Here is a 17,718-nt window from a genome sequence, read left to right as displayed (position 1 = left end):
GGGATGTTGTTTTTGGGAAGCTTGAAGGACACATTCCTGGATGTCCCTTTACTTCTTCTCTCATTGTTGATTGGAAGGTTGTCACTTCGCATTTGGCTTGGGATGGTCGACAATCCTCTGGGGGTAACTCTCTTCGCTTGGAGAGTTTGCATTGGAGCAAGGTTTTTGCTTCGACTTTGGTTCAACGGTCTCCTCGCCAAACGTATTTTCTTTCCCAAAAAGGAATCTGTCAGGTGCATCAGGTGGTTGATGACTCGGGTTATGTTCTTTCTTTCGCTGATGCCGTCTCCCGTTTTCAGTTGGGTCTTCACTATTCTCCTCTCTGGCGGGAGATTGAAAATATGCTTGCTGCTCATTCGCCCGTTCCTCCTCTGAATGAAGACTCTCGCTTCTCTGATTGGAATTTGGCTACTACTAGATTGGACTGCATCTCAGCTGCCAGTGTCTATGCCATTCTTAAGTCTGATGTATGGATTGTGCATCGGGGTAATCAGCTGTGGTCGCTTTCTGAGTCATCCTTGTGGTGGCAACACGCATTGTCTCGCATTTGGCAGAGTCATCTACCTTTGAAGGAACGTGTTTCCTTGTGGCGGTGCTTGGTGGGAGCCCTACTTGTTGGCAATGTGTTGTATGCTCGGCATATTGCGCCTTCCCGCTGCCCCAAATGCCTTGAAGCTGAGGAGACCGTGCCACACTTGCTGTGGTGTTGTCGTCACTCCAGAGCCTTCATTCGGCAAGTGTCGACTGCTCTTCGACTACGTTTTCCTTCCGGCTCTTTTCACAGACGATTTTGGCTTTTTGGGGTGCTTCGGTCGCCACAATCTCAATTTGCGGTCTTCTTCACCTGGGTCAGATTTTGGACTATGTGGGCCATTTGGCATCATAGGAACTCCTTAATGTTCCAAGGCACTTTTGTTGACCCCTTTCCCTATTTCAAATTATCTCTTGGTCAAGCGCTGCATTTTGCCTATGAAGCTGGAGACATCACTCTTGATGCCTACAGGATTTACTTTGACTGTTTTTAGCCTTCGGAGCCTCGTAGTGCTCCGTATTTTGTATCCCTTTCTTTTTGTGGGTTTTCCTCGCTTTGAGGTTTCCCACTTGTAAATTAATCAAAGCAGATTTACAAAAAAAGTGTGTGTTTAAACATAGCCAATGGGTGCACTTTCCTCTTCTATTTGAGTTTAGACCGAGCAGGAATGGACATGTGGTCTCTACCAATGTGTGTGAGTGGAGGTTCCTTGGCTGAAAATGTCCATTCCTAGGATAAAAAGCCCACCCCCCAAAAGGAGGATAGATCATTCCCCAGTATAAGAACACTTTGGAACTAATAGTATGCATCAAGCTTCAAGGTCTAACGGTTAGATTGTTTGAAATAAAGCCATTCCATTCGTCAGAGTGAGGGTTGGAGCCTTGTTGGCAGCACAATCCTTCTTTTGGCCCAAGTGCATCTTCCTTCTCCCCCCATTTTTGTTACGCGTGATTGCATTAATGCTGCCACAGTTTTCGATCACCAATTACAATGCAAATAAATTCAATTCTTTTTGCAAACTCTTGATAAGGCGCTTCAAATGAGCTATTGATCAATAAAAAATGACCTTTGAGGCAAAAGATCCAAGTTCATTTCCTTAGGTGGCACACTATTGGGTGTTTTATCCTACTTGTAGATGAGTCGCCCAGTTAAAGTGTGGTTGCCTGTATACTTGCCATGCATGTCTGTGGCCACCTCCCATACATGAACTGGCCAAGTGTCCACCTGCCTTGCATGAGCCACCAGTTGCCATGCATGAACTCTAGTTAACTTGCATGGACGGCTACCTACCACGCATGAATTCCAGTTGTCTTGCGTGGAGCACCATTTTCCATGCATGAACTGTAGTTGCATTGCATGGGCTACCACGTGTCATGCATGAGCTCCAATTGCATTGCATGAACCACCAAATATCCTGCTTTCCTATATACATTTCCAGATTGATAGTTGACATGCATGCTTTGCTCGATGGGGTTCATTTTCTCAAGCCCTTCTCTCTCTTACAGACACCTTGTAAAATTCAACAACCATGATTAAAAGTTTAACAATCCTCACAATCATGTATGCAAAGCAGCCATCCATGCAATATAACCTACACATGCAATAGAGCATTCAATAACAGAGAACCATAAAAAATGGCATGCCAATCCAACATTTCACATTGGACTTTGCATGGTGACCCAAACTTTCACATGAACTTCACTTCATAGTTCAAGATAGAGATCCAATAATTGAGGATAATCTACCAAATCACCTTTTCCAAACACTTGGCATTTGAAGCAGGATAATCCTGTTGTCCTGGAACTTGGTCAAGTATTTTGATGGATATTACCTTTTATGTTCTTTTCTTTTTGTGCAAGAACTTGTTTTGGTTGAAGGAGGATTTCTTCAACTTCTTGTTGTTGATCATCAATCATATCCACTAGTACCTTCCCTTGAAAAGGGTGCAAGAGGCTCACATGAGAAGTGTTATGGATTCTCCAATGAGGAGGCAACTGTAAATGGTGATGGAAACCATAATGCTAGCCTCTCTTAAGCTCTTTACCCTCTTCTACAACTTCTACTAGGAGCCTATGTACAATGTATAGCATAGTTACAAAGAATGGCCATTTTCAGGCCTCCGTTCCCCGTTCCCATCCCAATTTCCCGTTCCGTGTTTCAGACGTGAGTATCTGAAATAGGGAATGACATTTCATGCATGTTGCTGTTCCCCGTTCCCCGTTCCCCGTTCCCCGTTCCGATTTCCCGTCCGGGTAACTATGATGTATAGGCCTTGAGTGTGGAATCTTAAGGGTAGTTTCTTGTATGAACGGCAAGTGTGCTTTATGCTTTTTATGGAGGATGGTGATTGCATATTTTACTCGAAGAAGATTTATAACTTCCAAGGTTTATCTGGTGCCTAGTGGGAGTTTCAACTCTTAAAAGGTTCGAGTTTTATGCTCGATCCCGGTGGTCACCTTTGTGGAGAGGGGCAAAGGATTCTAAGTAAAAGAATTTATCAAGATGAGGCTTCAATCCTGTTTTAAAAGACATAAGTGAACACTTCAAAGGTTCTTATCAAAGGCTTTGTTATTATCAAAAGGAATCAAGGTGTGGGTAATTGAAAGGCTCATAAAAGGAAAAAGTCAAAAGGATGAGGTGGCCATCTCTAGACTCTCACCCATGTTAACCATGAGGCATGAGGTGGCAAGTTGCAACCATAGGCCGCTGGGTATTTCCCGGAGCTATCGGCAATGAATGCAGAGCCCTTCTCGAGTGTACCCTATGTGGGCAACAAGTAGAGCCTCCCATGAACACGAACAAAGCCATCAGGGTATCTGCGCCCCCTCCTCTCCTCGACAAGGAGCGCAGTGCGTGGGCATTGCCCCATGTCACTAATTGACACCTCCTTTTGGGAGGTGGGATCAACGGCTCATGATCGCCGGTTGCTCTTGACCGTTGGATTGCCTAGGGAATGCAAAAGATTCCCATGTTTTTAGGTCCGGGGCTTGAACCCGTTCCCCCTCTCTACCTTGAGATTGACTCTAACCGCTAATCTATCGCGTGCTCGTTGAAAGGTGTGTATGTGTGTTAAGTTTATAGATCATGTCTTCGGGGATAAGTTCATACCTAGTTAACATTAAGTTCACATTGAGTTCACACCAAATTTGCTGTGGTGTACGTACCCTCCCAAGTTCACACCAAGCTCACACATAGTTCACATCAAGTTCACACCAAATTTTGTGTGGCGCACATACCTCCCGAGTTCACACTTAGTTCACACCTACTTCAAAAACTGATCAGAAGGCTCGGATTGCACCCGCCTCGTGACGCCTAACGTGGGCCATTGATCCCACCTCCGTAGGGAGGTGGGAATTAGTGACGAGGGGCATTGCCCTCTCCTTGTAAGATTAAGACGCAGCTCGTGGGCTTTGATCGGCTAGCGCTCCGTCAATGCATCGCCATCAAGCAAATTTGAAAGCATTAAATTATTAGCAAACCCTTTGGGCTCAGAAAAGCAGCTCTTAGCTCCCAGCTCCCGTCCAAAAGGTCGTTTAGTATTAGAAGAGACACACTTAGTTCACATCGAGTTCACACCAAATTTTGCGTGGCGCACATACCTTTCGAGTTCACACTTAGTTCACACCTAGTTCAAAAACTGATCGGACGGCTCGGATTGCACCCACCTCGCGACGCCTAACGTGGGCCATTGATCCCACCTCCCTAGGGAGGTGTCAATTAGTGAGGAGGGGCATTGCCCTCTCCTTGTGAGAGCAAAACGCAGCTAGTGGGCTTTGATCGGCTAGCGCTCCAAGTCAACGCATCGCCATCAAGCAAATTTAAAAGCACTTAAATGATTAGCAAACCCTTTAGGCTCAGAAAAGCAGCTCTCAGCTCCCAACTCCCGGCCAAAAGGTCGTTTAGTATTAGAAGAGACACACTTAGTTCACATCGAGTTCACACCAAATTTTGTGTGGTGCAGATACCTTTCGAGTTCACACTTAGTTCACACCTAGTTCAAAAACTGATCGGATGGCTCGGATTGCACCCACCTCGTGACACCTAACGTGGGCCGTTGATCCCACCTCCCTAGGGAGGTGTCAATTAGTGAGGAGGGGCATTGCCCTCTCCTTGTGAGAGCAAAACGCAGCTCGTGGGCTTTGATCGGCTAGCGCTCCAAGTCAATGCATCGCCATCAGGCAAATTTGAAAGCATTTAAATTATTAGCAAACCCTTTAGGCTCAGAAAAGCAGCTCTCAGCTCCCAGCTCCCCGTCCAAAAGGATGTTTAGTATTAGAAGAGACACACAGTTTCGTTTATGTAGATAAGCTCTCTTTTTTGGGTATAATTAAGGAGTCTTAAGCTTCTTATGGAGAGTTATATAACCAAAAGAGTAGTGTGTGTTTTATGTTAATGAGTTTTATTGAGCTTTTAAAAGTTTATTGAGAGAGAGAAATGAAATGAAATGTTATATTAACGTCTTCAAAAGGCCAAAGTGACCTATGAGACCAGAAAGTTACAATGCGGTGTATCTGATACCAAGTCAGATTAACAAAATAAATTGAACTAGGATAACAGAATATAAATACTGCAGAATCCTAAACTAAGCTGATCGGTGTGAAAGGTGAAAGGAGTGAAATGTGTGAACTAAGCAGTACAATGTGTAGACAATATGGGAGGGAAGTAGAGATCCATCTTCAGAGAGAGAGAGTAATTTTGTAACCTATTGTTGTTCAAGATTAAGCAAGGTTTCTCGATAATTAGGCGATTACAGGATTGGAAATAAGCTTTTCATAGAATATTTTGAGGTGAAGGTAGGCGATTAAATAGAGGGCAATAGCATTTTATCATAGCACATTATATCCCATAGACTAAATGAGTATCCATATAGGTCGGTCTGATCGCATATCCATCCTCTGTTAGTTGAAGAAGATGCTCTCTATAGCAAGCCATCTTCGTGCAACTCCTATGTCGGCTGTATCCATGTGCTCCTGGTATCAAGCTGAATCAAATCCTGACGTATGAGTCTAGTGATCTCTGTCCATAGCATGTATAAAATGCTTTGCTACTAGGCCATCGTGATCATATGCTCTCCTAGTCCTCATCCTGTCAATAGCCTTCTTTACCATCTTGACAGTAAGGAAAGCACGTGTGTGGGCATGGCTCTGGCGGAGATGGAAGAGGTGGCTGCGCCGAGACTGTGTAGAGAGATGATGCATACTGACCTGACCCTATACCTCCATAGGAGTGATGACTGATGGGGGAGAATTCCCATGGAAGAATTGCCATGCCTCGCCTGAATCCTGGCTCAAAAACAGTTGGTATAAATCCTGTTCTAATCGAGCTAGGAACGCCTTTTCTTCGGTTGCACCAAACACCGAGAAGCAATCTGTGACTGCCTATGACTCCTAGAAGTACCTCCCTCTGAAGTCAGCCTCTAGTCTCTCTACACTTCTCATCATACCAGCTATTCTAGGGTATGCGCCCAAAACGTCGTCACTACCCAGGCTCAGTGTGTGTGTATGCCTCTGCTACTGCATCCTGCAATGTCTCTGTCAATATATAAGTGAGCTCCTCTAGAGGTCTCCCCGAATACTTTGTGCATAAGCGTCTGTAAATACCATCTATGTAGACACAATCAGTCTCCGAAGTAAAAGTGTATCGGGTATGCGTAGATGTCTGTATGAAACTGGGTTGAGTCAAACCATAATCCACTATGCTAGCCCCATGTCTATGAGGAAAACAAGTGAACTCACTCGACACTGGAAATATGTGGAGGCCATTCAAGATAGCCAGTCCATGTGCAGTCCCCATAGCTGTCAAATATCCCCCATATCCAATGTGCTCATCCTATGAACTCATTGACATCCAATTCTCTCAACATTTCCTTTGATGTATCGTAGAAAGATGTTTGAGACTAGCCGTCCTGGCATTAAAGTCTCCCAAAAGAATGAGATCTCCATCCCTAGAGAACTCCCATATGTCCTCATCCAATATCATGTAGGGTGACTGCCCCTTGGGCGATGCATAATGAGGTGTGCTGGGAGAAAAATAGCATATTGCAATGTACAGTGGCCTCCCCATCTCCGCTCTCTCTAACCCACATATTTCTGGCTTGCTCATCTCTCTCAACAATACGGATGAGGGGCTGGAGCTCCTCCCTAAATAGGACCGCCACACCTCTTGACCCATGTCCTCTATGCGTTGATCTCACATCCTGCCTACAAGTAGTCTCCCAATGATACCCTGTCACTCTAGGTAATGTGCCGCCAGGAATCTAATGCGTCTTCGAGTTAAAAATAATGTCTCTTCCCTTAAAGCTATCCTCAAATGCACCTACATCTAGCCTCATCGATCCATTACAATTTCATGTTGCCATTTTAAGGCCAATCCCATTGGTCTCGCACAATCATGCGGTGCGTTTTTCCAACACCACTACTCTCCCTCCCTTGCAAAAAGCAATTTTCCCTTTCTCCCTTGTAGCTAGGCTACAATGTCACTCTACACGAGAAGACAAGACAATTACAGTTGGTCGTGGGTTCACACTTGGTGGACTTGACATGTGGTAGGAGTGGTGGTTTAGAGGACACCGTGGCCAATTCTTCTCCGCCATAGTTTGGGGATAGGTGCAACTGGTCAGTCAGATATATTTGAGTTATTCGTTGGTTGCCCCTTTTGGGTTGTGAATATGCTCACATTTGCTTTAATTTGGGGACACTATCTAGATGGTTTTATGAGTCTGGAGTCTAGTGTTGTGTTGAGTCTACACCACACACCTGCACATATTGAGCCTCGACACCCCCATTGTACCTGTGAGTTTTGGGCTTGGAGCAGAGTGTGCTGCCATGCCAGAGTTTGTACTCGTTCATCTGAGTTAGTCGAGTCCCATGCTCTTCAGGTTCTACTGTTGAGTCGCTTGCTGCTCTGTTGTTCATTGTCTACAGTGTTTTCATTCTGTTAGAGTAAGATTTCACGCACATTGCACTAACGAGCACCCATAGTAAAGAGCACGACACATTATTCCGGCTACAGGTGCTCTCATTTTCTAGCATGCAAAGTGGGACCTCAATTGAAGTTTCACTCCGTTGCGCCTATAGGTCGAGGAGCTAGCTCGTTTAAGCTCTCGCCTGTGTTGTACTCCAGCATGGTTTGTCCAGCTTAGTCGTAGACCAGCTAATTCTACTAATGTTGATGTTGTGGCACTCTAAGCAAATGCTTCGAAAGATCATTCGGTGGATTCCCAGGGGGCTGAACAGCCGGGGTCGGCTTCCTCACAGTTTGGAAGACCCTCCGTGGGCTCACTCTCCAAGCCTCTTGCATCCCATCATGCTCCCTCTTACAACGGATTTCCTAGCTTTCTAATATCAACTGCTCCACCTTCTCACCCTACCCAGTCTGTTGCTCATGGGATTGGTGCTCCCTATCTAGTGTACCCTTCTCAAGCATATGGCCATTACCCTCTTCCATACACCTGGCCTCCATCTCCTTACCCACCATTCTACCCGCCTCCACCTCCATCGGTCCGACCACCAATAGCTAGCAGCGCCGCCTGGGTGTCTTCACCTCCAGTGTACATACCATAGTTGCAGATCTTTCAGTATAACACTGTCCGGGACGGTGAGTGATCTTGTGGCGGGCAATCTATAATTGGGCTACAGTGTCACTCTACAAGGAAAGACAAGATAGTTACAATTGGTCGTGGGTTCACACTTGGTGGACTTGACACGTGGTAGGAGTGGTGGTTTAGAGGACACCGTGACCAATTCTTCATGCTCTCTATTGTGGGTGCTCCTCAGTGCAATATGCGTGAAATCTCACTTCAATATAATGAAAACACTGTAGACAATAAACAACAAAGCAACAAGCGACTTAACAGTAAATCTGAACAGCATGGGACTCGACTAACTCAGATGAACCAGTACAGACTCTGGTATGGCAGCACACTCTGCTCGAAGCCCAGAACTCACGGGTACAATGGGGGTGTCGAGGCTCAAGATGTGCAGAGAGGGTGCATGTGTGTGGTGTAGACTCGACACGACGCTAGACTGCAGACTCATAAAACCATCTAGAACAGTGTCCCCAGACTAAAGCAAATATGAGCATATATACAACCCAAAAGGAGCAACCAACGAATAACTCAAATATATATGACTGACCTGTTGTACCTATCCCCACTCTTGCTACATCACTCGTTGCCTTGATCTCTACCTTCAGCTCTTGCATGTGTGCTACTTGTGTTAGAGTGAGGTCATCACCCAAAAATATCCCAATTTGCTTGAGTGTTGGTCTCTTCTTCAGGAATTCCTTCCTAGCTTCCAGCATAGGGAAACATATAATGAGTGCTCTTTCCTTGGGACTTTCTTTCTCATCACTTACCTTCTTGCCTACTCTCCAAGCACATGTGTGTGTGGGTTCAGAAATAGCCATGCGCTTCAAGAGCTCTTGCACTTCTTCGTCTACTTTTCTAGTGTCTTTAAGACCTGTAACACGCACATGAAAGGCTCTAGTCTTCCTCTATTGCTCCTCCTCAATTGTCATATTGATGATAGTGGATGTCAGCATGGCTTCATGCATCTTATCTATTTCTTTCTTTGCGTTTCGATACACTTTTCAGCTTTATCAACCTTCTCTTGTGTTTTGAATAGGGGCTCCGCCCATGAAGATGTTGTTCGTGCCTTCTGCTCTTCCTCTTCCCGTAGAGTTTTCGCATGCTCCTTAATGCTTTCGAGCTCCTATATCATTGTGGGTTGATTTTCTCCCTCCTTTGCGGGGTATTTTTGCAAGATGGGAGTTCTCCCTTTAATGCTTCGATCAATGCATCATTTTCATTCATGGTTTCTTCCATTTTTGATTTCCAGGATTCTAAAGCAACGAGTGCATCTTCTAATCTTTTTTGCAGCACGCATTCCATTACATTCACTTCTGCCCTCACTATAGCCTACATTTCCCCCTTTGATGATGTGTACATCTCATCATGCTTACCAAGCATCTCTTTGTTCAATTCTTTCCTCATATCTGCATACATAGCTTTTTTGTAAGTCTCCACATTTGCATAAATCTCTTTTTCAATGTCACCCCTCAAAAGGCTGAGCTCTGCCTTAATCATCACGTGTACCTTCTCATACACTAAGTCATCTTTGACTCTAGAAATTTTCTCTGCTCTCACAGAACCTGGCGACGGTGTGCTCTCTTGAATCCTCTGCCTAAATGTCACTTTCGGCACTTCGCTTTGTGCGCGCACGCGCGTGCGCGCGCGCGCGCGCGAGAGAGAGAGAGAGAGAGAGAGAGAGAGAGAGAGAGAGAGAGAGAGAGAGAGAGAGAGAGAGAGAGAGAGAGAGAGAGACCTCCTTTGGTGATGGATACTTGTTGTTCACACACCCTCGGGCTGAAACTGTACAGTGGCTATATGTGTTGACTGTGAGTTGGTCTACATACAGCCCAAGCCAGATCACTCACTGTTTGTAGAGGAGACAGTAAGGGGGATTGGTCGCAGCCAAAAACTGCCGAGGAGACCTCTGTTGCACTGATTAGACCCTAGACCTCCTGTCGCCTTTCACGCTACCTACTGGGTGCTTTGCACATGCTGCTACTGTTTGTTGTACTTGTAGCATGTGCGTACCTGCTGCATTTGCTTGCGTGCACCTGCTACATATATGAACTGCTTGTGTGCACCTGCTGCAAAGGTGGTGCGTCACCTACAAGCTGCCTCAAGGCAAGGGGTGCGCGAAGGCAGCTTCATCATGCGTTCATCACGGAGAGAGAAATCCCCCCCCCCCCCCCCATCAACCGTTGCCCAAAATCTGATCGTAGATTTTCCCTACCCTGCTATGCCCGCCACCTCAACCTCCACGTTTCTCCATCTTTTGATCCAATTACGGGATTTTTTGGACATTCCACTCAATTTGTCTTAAAAAAAAAAAAAATTGAAACACCCCCACCTGTCAACCGCCGCCCGGAATCTCATCGCAGATTTTCCCTGCCCCTTCTATGCCCGCCACCTCAACCTCACGTTTTTCCATCTTTTGACCCAAGCACGAAATCTTATGGACATTCCACTCAATTTGTCTTTATATTCAAAATTGACCCACATACTTGGCCTACTTTTTAAAAAATAGTATGCATTACTTACCTGCACACACCCCCCCCCCCCTCCCCCCCACCCCCCCTCTTGCGCCCATCCTGTTCGGCATCCCCGGCCGCTGCCCTACCTACCCGTAGGCGTAGTCTTTGTATGGAAGACATCTCTGATCCTGGTATCTCATGACTCTAGAAAGTGGTCCAAAACCCTCTTTGAATAGACAGTGAAAGCGGCCTTGTATCTCATAGTATACTGGGCAGTGAAATATGTAATGTAGCTCTGTCTCGGGCTCTATCTGGCACACTTGACAAATCCTGGACTCAGCGGGTACTCTAAATCTGCATGTCTCGATGTCTAGCCGATGTGAGGATGTGGGTATCTGACCAATAGCACATCGTATCCCATTGATCACAAAACCATCCTCCGTCAGCTGGAGAAGATGCTCTCTATAGAAAGCCATCTTCGTACCCAACTCATAGGCCGTATCCATGTTCTTTTCGTATCCAGCTGAATCAAGTCTTGTCTGATGAGCCTGGTAATCTTTGCCCTAGTGAGGGAGATGGAGGGTACATCCAGAGAGTACTAAAATGGGGGTAGCCGATCTATACTGAAGCCATGTAGCTGAAACCAAGATGCCATCTCTGCATACCAGCATGATTTGTCTCCCTGCAATGCCAGTTGTCGCGAAGACTCTAGTGCTAATCGAGCTCTAGGGAGAGCCCAGGTGCTAGGCATAAATGAAACTGATCGAGTGACTGCCTCCACTACCAATGGAGGAGCAGCAAGCTCCGCCCTAACAATGTCATGTGGTACTGAGGCCTTGGCCCTAATCATCCAAGAAATCATAGACACCAAGGGTCTCTCCATACATCTCCATCCATCACTACTGCAAGCTTTGCTATGATGATCAACTGAGGGGCCCCATATCTCTACTCCGTACAGCATGGCCGAAGTGACCAAAGTGTTAGAGAGACAAATCTTTGTCCGAGGTTCCTGGAGTTGAACCTGCGCACATATCCTCTCAAGTCTCCCCAATGCTGCATAGGCTCTCGTCAATCGCGTGTCTGCTGCACGCCTCAAGGAAAATACTAGACCACTGAAAACCGCCCCAAGATAAGTGTATGTATCTGCAGACTCCACAGTCTCTCGACCATATGTAAAAGTGAGGGCGGACCTCCTTACCCACTGCGCCGTAGTGTTAAACACGATTACCTTGGTCTTACCAAGGTTCACAGACAATCCACTGCCCTGTACAAACACATGCAATGCATCCAAATGACGTTGCATCCCCTCTGGAGAATATAAGATCAGCACAATATCATCAGCACATAATTACGGAATCCATGTCCCTGCAAGCTGAGCACCTCTATCACGCTCTGTCTGTACATAATCTGAAAACTCATCTACATATATCCCAAAGAGAGTTGCATATAGGGGACAACCCTACTTCACCCCAATGGTGGTGAACCATGTCGGACATGCCCTGAGTAGTGCGTACCCGTCCTACCGCTGTCCTGTATAAAGCTAAGATCCCCCAAATCAGCTCTGTGGGCACCCCCATGTCCTGCAATCTGCGTATAAGTCTCGCTCGTGACACTGTATCAAAGGCTTTGCGGAAATCCACAAAGCTACAATGGATCCTCCTACCATGGTGTCTACCCTCCTCGATAATGGCTCTGAGTGTCAAAATCTAGTAAAGAGTGGAGAAACCTCTCCTGAACCCTGCCTGTCCTGCTGCCCGTATGCCCTCTCTCTCTGCCCATCCACTCAACTCATGCTCAAGAATTGATGCATATAGCCTAGCCACAGTGTGACCAACCATGATGGTGCGGTAATTCCTGGGAAGCATAGGATCTCCCGACTTGAAGATAGGCACAATCGTGGACATACTCCAAGTCTCAGGAAAACCCTCATACATGGCTCTATTAAACATCATAGCAAGAGGCTCTGCAAGCATATCTCTGGCATAGATGAAGTGCTCTGCTACCAGACCATCATGATCCTGTGCTCTTCTAGTCTTCATCCTCTCAATGGCTTTCCTTACCCTCTCAAGAATAAAGAAAGTACATGTTTCTCAGTATGCCTCTGGAGGGTCAGACAACGGTGGCTGCCCCGATGCTGTATAGAGAGATGTAGCATATTCCCCCCCATGTCTCTGTGGAAGTGATGGTTGGCTGTAGAGAGAGAGAGAGAGAGAGAGAGAGAGAGAGAGAGAGAGAGAGAGAGAGAGAGAGAGAGAGAGAGACCACCCTTTCCCTTGCTGCTCTTCCAAAGGCAAACAGATTCGCCTGTGCGCATCGTCTCTCCTTTGAAAGTTGCCCATGCACTCGGTAGGTGGTGGACAAGTCGCTTTTTGTCTCTCTCTCTCTCTCTCTCTCTCTCTCTCTCTCTCTCTCTCTCTCTCTCTCTCTCTCTCTCTCTCTCTCTTTGTGTGTGTGTGTGTGCGCGCACGCGCGCTCACGCAGAGCCTCAGGCTGGCATGGCTGCAGCTTGCGAGTCGGAGAAGCGCGGCGAGAGAATAGAGGGCGGTAGAGGTTGCACTATGTTGTTGAGGGTGATGGAGTCCTCAGCCGAGCAAGACTCTCTCTCTCTCTCTCTCTCTCTTTGTGGCATCGTTTTGGTTCGTAGAGGGAAGAGTGGAGTCTTGAGTGCAGGGTTGGAGGCATGCGAGGTAGGTCAGACGAGGGCGAAAAGGATGGGGAGCAAGGGAAGTAGAGCCGCCACAGAGAAGCCGGGGAAGGGCGAGAAAGGCGTGCAGGAGGAGACACGTGGGGGGAGGGGGTAAAGAAAAAGAGTATTTTAACGTCGTAGGAAACTATTCCAAGAGAATATCCAAGAGAATCCTTCTAGATAATAGTATTTATATTTAGTAGAGTCAGTATGTAGAATGAGGAGTAAGTAGCGCGGTGTATAAGAAAAAGAGTTTTTAGAAGAAAAGAGACAGAGTTTCTCTTATGTAGATAAGTTCTCTTTTGTGTAAACCTTGGGAGTTTTTGGGTAGTTAAGGCTTCTTATGGAGAGATATATAACATTTGTACTCAAAAGAGATCTGCGGATAGTGAAATCATGTTAATGAGGTTTACTGAGCTTTGTAAAGGTTATTAAGGGTAAGAGAGAGAGAGAGAGAGAGAGAGAGAGAGAGAGAGAGAGAGAGTAAGTATAATTTTGTAACCTTGTCCACCTTTTGGTGTTCGAGATTAAGCAAGGTTTCTCGCTATTAGGTGATAAGAGGGTTGGGAGGATTGGAACTTTTCCTTGAGTATTTTTGAGACGAAGATAGGCGATTAATAGAGGGCAAGAGCATTTTATCATAGGGTTTCATCAACAACAAGAGACTTCATTAATCTTTTTGGAATTCTGAAAAGGTCCATAATACCTTATGCTAAGCTTTGGTTAAGCTTTTCTTTGCGGCGAATCTTACGCAATCTAGCCTTCTCAAAATGGAGCCCAATCACCCTTTCTAAACACCAATGTCCTCCGATGTTTATTTGTGTCGTCTTGTGCTTCTTCTAAGAGCGTTGAAGAGCGATTTTGACTTTAGTATAGGAAGCTAAATCATCCACAAATGATCAGCCTACAATATTTTATCCTTTATGCAGAGAATAGGTGGAATTTTCTTCCCTCCTTGACAATTTCAAAGGGAGTTTGCCTGTGTCGTAAGTGAATTCCACCAATGGAAGTTGCTTTTCTCACTTGCTTTTATGAACAGATACATAGCATCATAGCAAATCCAAAACTATGGATTTGGTGATTTTCGAGTGACTATCTCCTTGTAGATGAAAAGAAGAAGAGAACTTTAGAGTTGTTCCCATATATACAAATAAAGCTCTCTAGAATAAACTAGTTATCATGGGATCCTTGTCAGAAACAATGGATGTAGGCAGCCCATGATACTTGAAGATATAAATCAAGAAAAGCTTCACCATATGATAAGCTTTGATAGAATTCTTGAGTGGTACAAATTGAGCTAGTTTGCTAAAGCGGTCCACAATGGTTTAAATACCATCATTACCACTCTTTGTCCTTAATAGATCAAAAATCTAATCCATGGTGATGCAATTGTCGAAAGTCTGAGGGGTTTTGACGCTTTTTTATCATATACTCAACCCTCTCCACGCCCATAACCTCAATTGGAAGAGATTCCAACTCAAGAAGTAGGAGCATATATGGTGTTTGCGTCTTAACTTGAAGAAAGTTTGTAACAAAGCGCTTTCGAACATTCTCATACTCTTTCCAAGTAGACTTTGAGATGCTCCTACCTCACACTTCGAGTCCATAAAGAAGAACCGGTGTGTCAAAAGGGAACTTCTTGAGAGCCCAACATTTGACATCGTCCGTGCTCTTAAATGCACACTATGCTCTCTTCCTAGCCTCCAAACGACACATAGAAAATTCATATCAATGCATGGATTCTTGTTATGGTTGGTTTTCACAAGCATAACCTTTGTTTTGGATCATTCACAATCACAATCATAGCTTTTGTGCATCCTCTAAACTATATGCTAGAAGCACTACATCATCCATATGCAACAAAAGCATGATAACCGCATTGTAAATAGTAGCCTTTACAATGTCTTCTTGTTGCATAAACTCAATTAACATTTGTTCCAATTGATCAATGCATAGCCCAAAGAGAGTTGGGAACAATGGGCATCCTAATTTAACCCCAATAAAAACTATGAAATTGCTCTTTTCATGCGCAATTGACATATCACCTTCTCATAGATGCGAGAAACTGCATGCATAAAATCACTTGGTACTTGTATTTCTTCCATTCTTCTCCACAGATTGATACATGAAATTATATTAAAAGCCTTTCTTGAAGTCCACAAAGAAACAATACAATCGCTTACCTCTGAAGCGGATTTCCTTCATAAGAGCACGATTAGTGATAAGATAATCAATTATGCTATGATGTTGAATGAATGTTGCTTGTCTTTTTACACGCTTGCCATTCTTTTCAGCCCATTCACTCAATTTTATCTCTATTATGCACTTAAATAACTTTGTCATAAGAGACCCAATCACTATAGTTCGATAAAGGTTAAACATAGCACATATCCAACAATGTGATACCTCTTCTATATATTTTTTGATTTCCGGCTTGATACCTTGAAGATCTCCCACTTTGCAAATGGCCAACTTTTTAAGACCACAATATATTGCTCGTTGCTGCTGCCGCTCGCTTCCCCTTTCTCCTGCACTTGTCACAAACCCCCCCCCCCCCCCCCCCCCCCCCGGGCTCATTTCGTTCTCTACCATGCTCTCCCCGAAGGTTTCTTTCGTTCAGGCTCTGGCAGTGCTGGTTTCTAGACAGTGCTTGTCGGGGTCTTTCTACAAAGAAATTTCTTTATCCACTCCTCCGCCACAGCAGCAGCAAACATAGATGGAGGCTCAAGCTTTGCCATAGAGGGACTCTGATGAAGTCCCCTCGCCCGACCCCGCTGAGCCCACCATTCGACTTGCTCTCACTCCGACAGAGCAAGCGAGCCTAGCGGCAGAGGTGGAACGCCTACAGGTGACTTCCGTCATCTGCAAGATTCTCGGCACCAGACCCAGCAGAGGAGAGCTGCGTGACCTTCTCCAAGCCCGCCTTCTTGCAGAGGTGGGCAAGATCTTGGACGTTTAGTTCCTCAGACGCGGCTACTATCAGATAGAGTTTGAGACCTCCGAGATGGCGTCCAAGGTCATCGCAATGAGCCCCCTGACCATCCGGACAGTTCGACCTCACTTTCGACAGTGGAGACACGGTTTTGACCCAGCTTCGGATGTTTTGGTAGAGGAGGCAGACCTTCCCATCTCTGTCTACTTCCCTGGTTTGAGGAGGGAATACCTACCACTTTTGTCCAGGATAGGCTGAGAGATTGGGACTGTCCTGGAGACACCTCGCACGGCAGCCTCAGTAGTTGCCAAGGCGGCCGGCATTCCCTCAGTTCGAGTTTTGGTTAGGGACACCCACACTCTCTCGAAGGTCATACTACTTCCTCGGGTGAGTGGGTGTTGGTAAGACACAGAGCGTGGAGTATTCGGGCCTCCCAAATCAATGTTTCATTTATCGACGGATGGGCCATCTTGCGAAGGCCTGTCCACCGAGGAGACCCCGACTTACTCCACAAGCCCAAGCCCAAGCCCCAACCCTCAAGGGCTTGCCAGCAGTAGCAGGCAGAGCACGCACACAGAGCCACCCTCCGAGCCTAGGGCTCAAGCGGAGGACTGACAGCAGGTTCGTGGTCAACGTCTGCAGAAGCCACCGCGCCACCCTGGCGGTTAGAGTGGTCCTCAGGCTCCTGCACAACATCAGTGGGTTCCCATTGGGAACACATTCGACCCTTTACAGCAGGATGAGGTCCCTGCTCTAGCCTCCAATCAGCCTCACCTTCGATAGGCCCCCCTCCCCTCCCCGAGTTCCCCCCCTCTTCCGCCTTGCCCCCTCCTCCTCCTCCCTCTGCCTCTCCATCTCGCCCTTCCACCTTTGCCGATCCCCCTCGCCCCCCCTCCCCCCTTTCTCCCCCTGCTCCCGCACCTCTCCCGCAGCCCTTCTTGGCTGCTAGGAGATCTCTTGGCAGCGCCTTTGCCACGAGTCGCTTGGCGAGAGAGGGACAACCTTTCTTGCGACCCCTCTTCAGGTACAGACATCTGCCTTTGCAGCAGTTCCTCGTGGTCTGATGAGCCTCGACATTCATCTTCGTTGGGATTTCTTTGCCTATGACTTTACACGGTTTCTCGGCGACCCTCCACCAGACCTTGAGGCAGCCTGCTTCAGAGTTCATGTGCTATTCCTTGCAGCTAGGGAGAAAGAGGCCTTTTAACTTTAAAATCAGGTTAGGCTTCTTTTACTTGAAAATCAAAGCAAATTAAAACTCTTCAATGCTTTCTTTAATCTTAAAATTAGACCAGCCTTCTCTAACTTGAAAATCACAGCAGGTCATCCTCAACAAATTAGCCAAAACAGTATCTAGAATTTGCATTGATTCTATCATAGTTGTCTTCAACTTTTTAAAAAAAAAAACTACACAACAACATATCCATTTAATTGAACAATCCGACATGACATTGAAAGATCAAATTTGTGTGTTTGTGTGTGTGTGTGTGTGTGTGTGTGTGTGTGTGTGTGAGAGAGAGAGAGAGA

The 17,718-nt window shown here is 46.0% G+C and overlaps 1 protein-coding gene across 7 annotated transcripts in view; it reads right to left on the bottom strand.

The window, feature by feature from the left end:
* LOC147459719 (uncharacterized) overlaps nucleotides 1–17,718 on the bottom strand; it is a 196,741-nt gene that overhangs the window by 9,517 nt on the left and 169,506 nt on the right. Inside the window, exon 14 of one of the 7 annotated variants that reach the window (XM_086510940.1) lies at nucleotides 1,573–1,954. The exons of 5 other annotated variants lie outside the window; for them this stretch is intronic. In XM_086510940.1, coding sequence (XP_086367066.1) covers nucleotides 1,904–1,954 — 51 coding nt within the window. In that variant the 3' untranslated portion in view covers nucleotides 1,573–1,903. Of the gene's footprint in view, nucleotides 1–1,572; nucleotides 2,042–17,718 lie in introns of those variants that run through there. One more of the 7 variants, XM_086510942.1, reaches the window with a different exon arrangement.

Source organism: Adiantum capillus-veneris, chromosome 4, assembly GCF_014529385.1.
Source record: "Adiantum capillus-veneris isolate H3 chromosome 4, ASM1452938v2, whole genome shotgun sequence".
Classification (NCBI taxonomy): domain Eukaryota; kingdom Viridiplantae; phylum Streptophyta; class Polypodiopsida; order Polypodiales; family Pteridaceae; genus Adiantum; species Adiantum capillus-veneris.
This window is presented reverse-complemented; position numbering and strand designations above follow the sequence as displayed.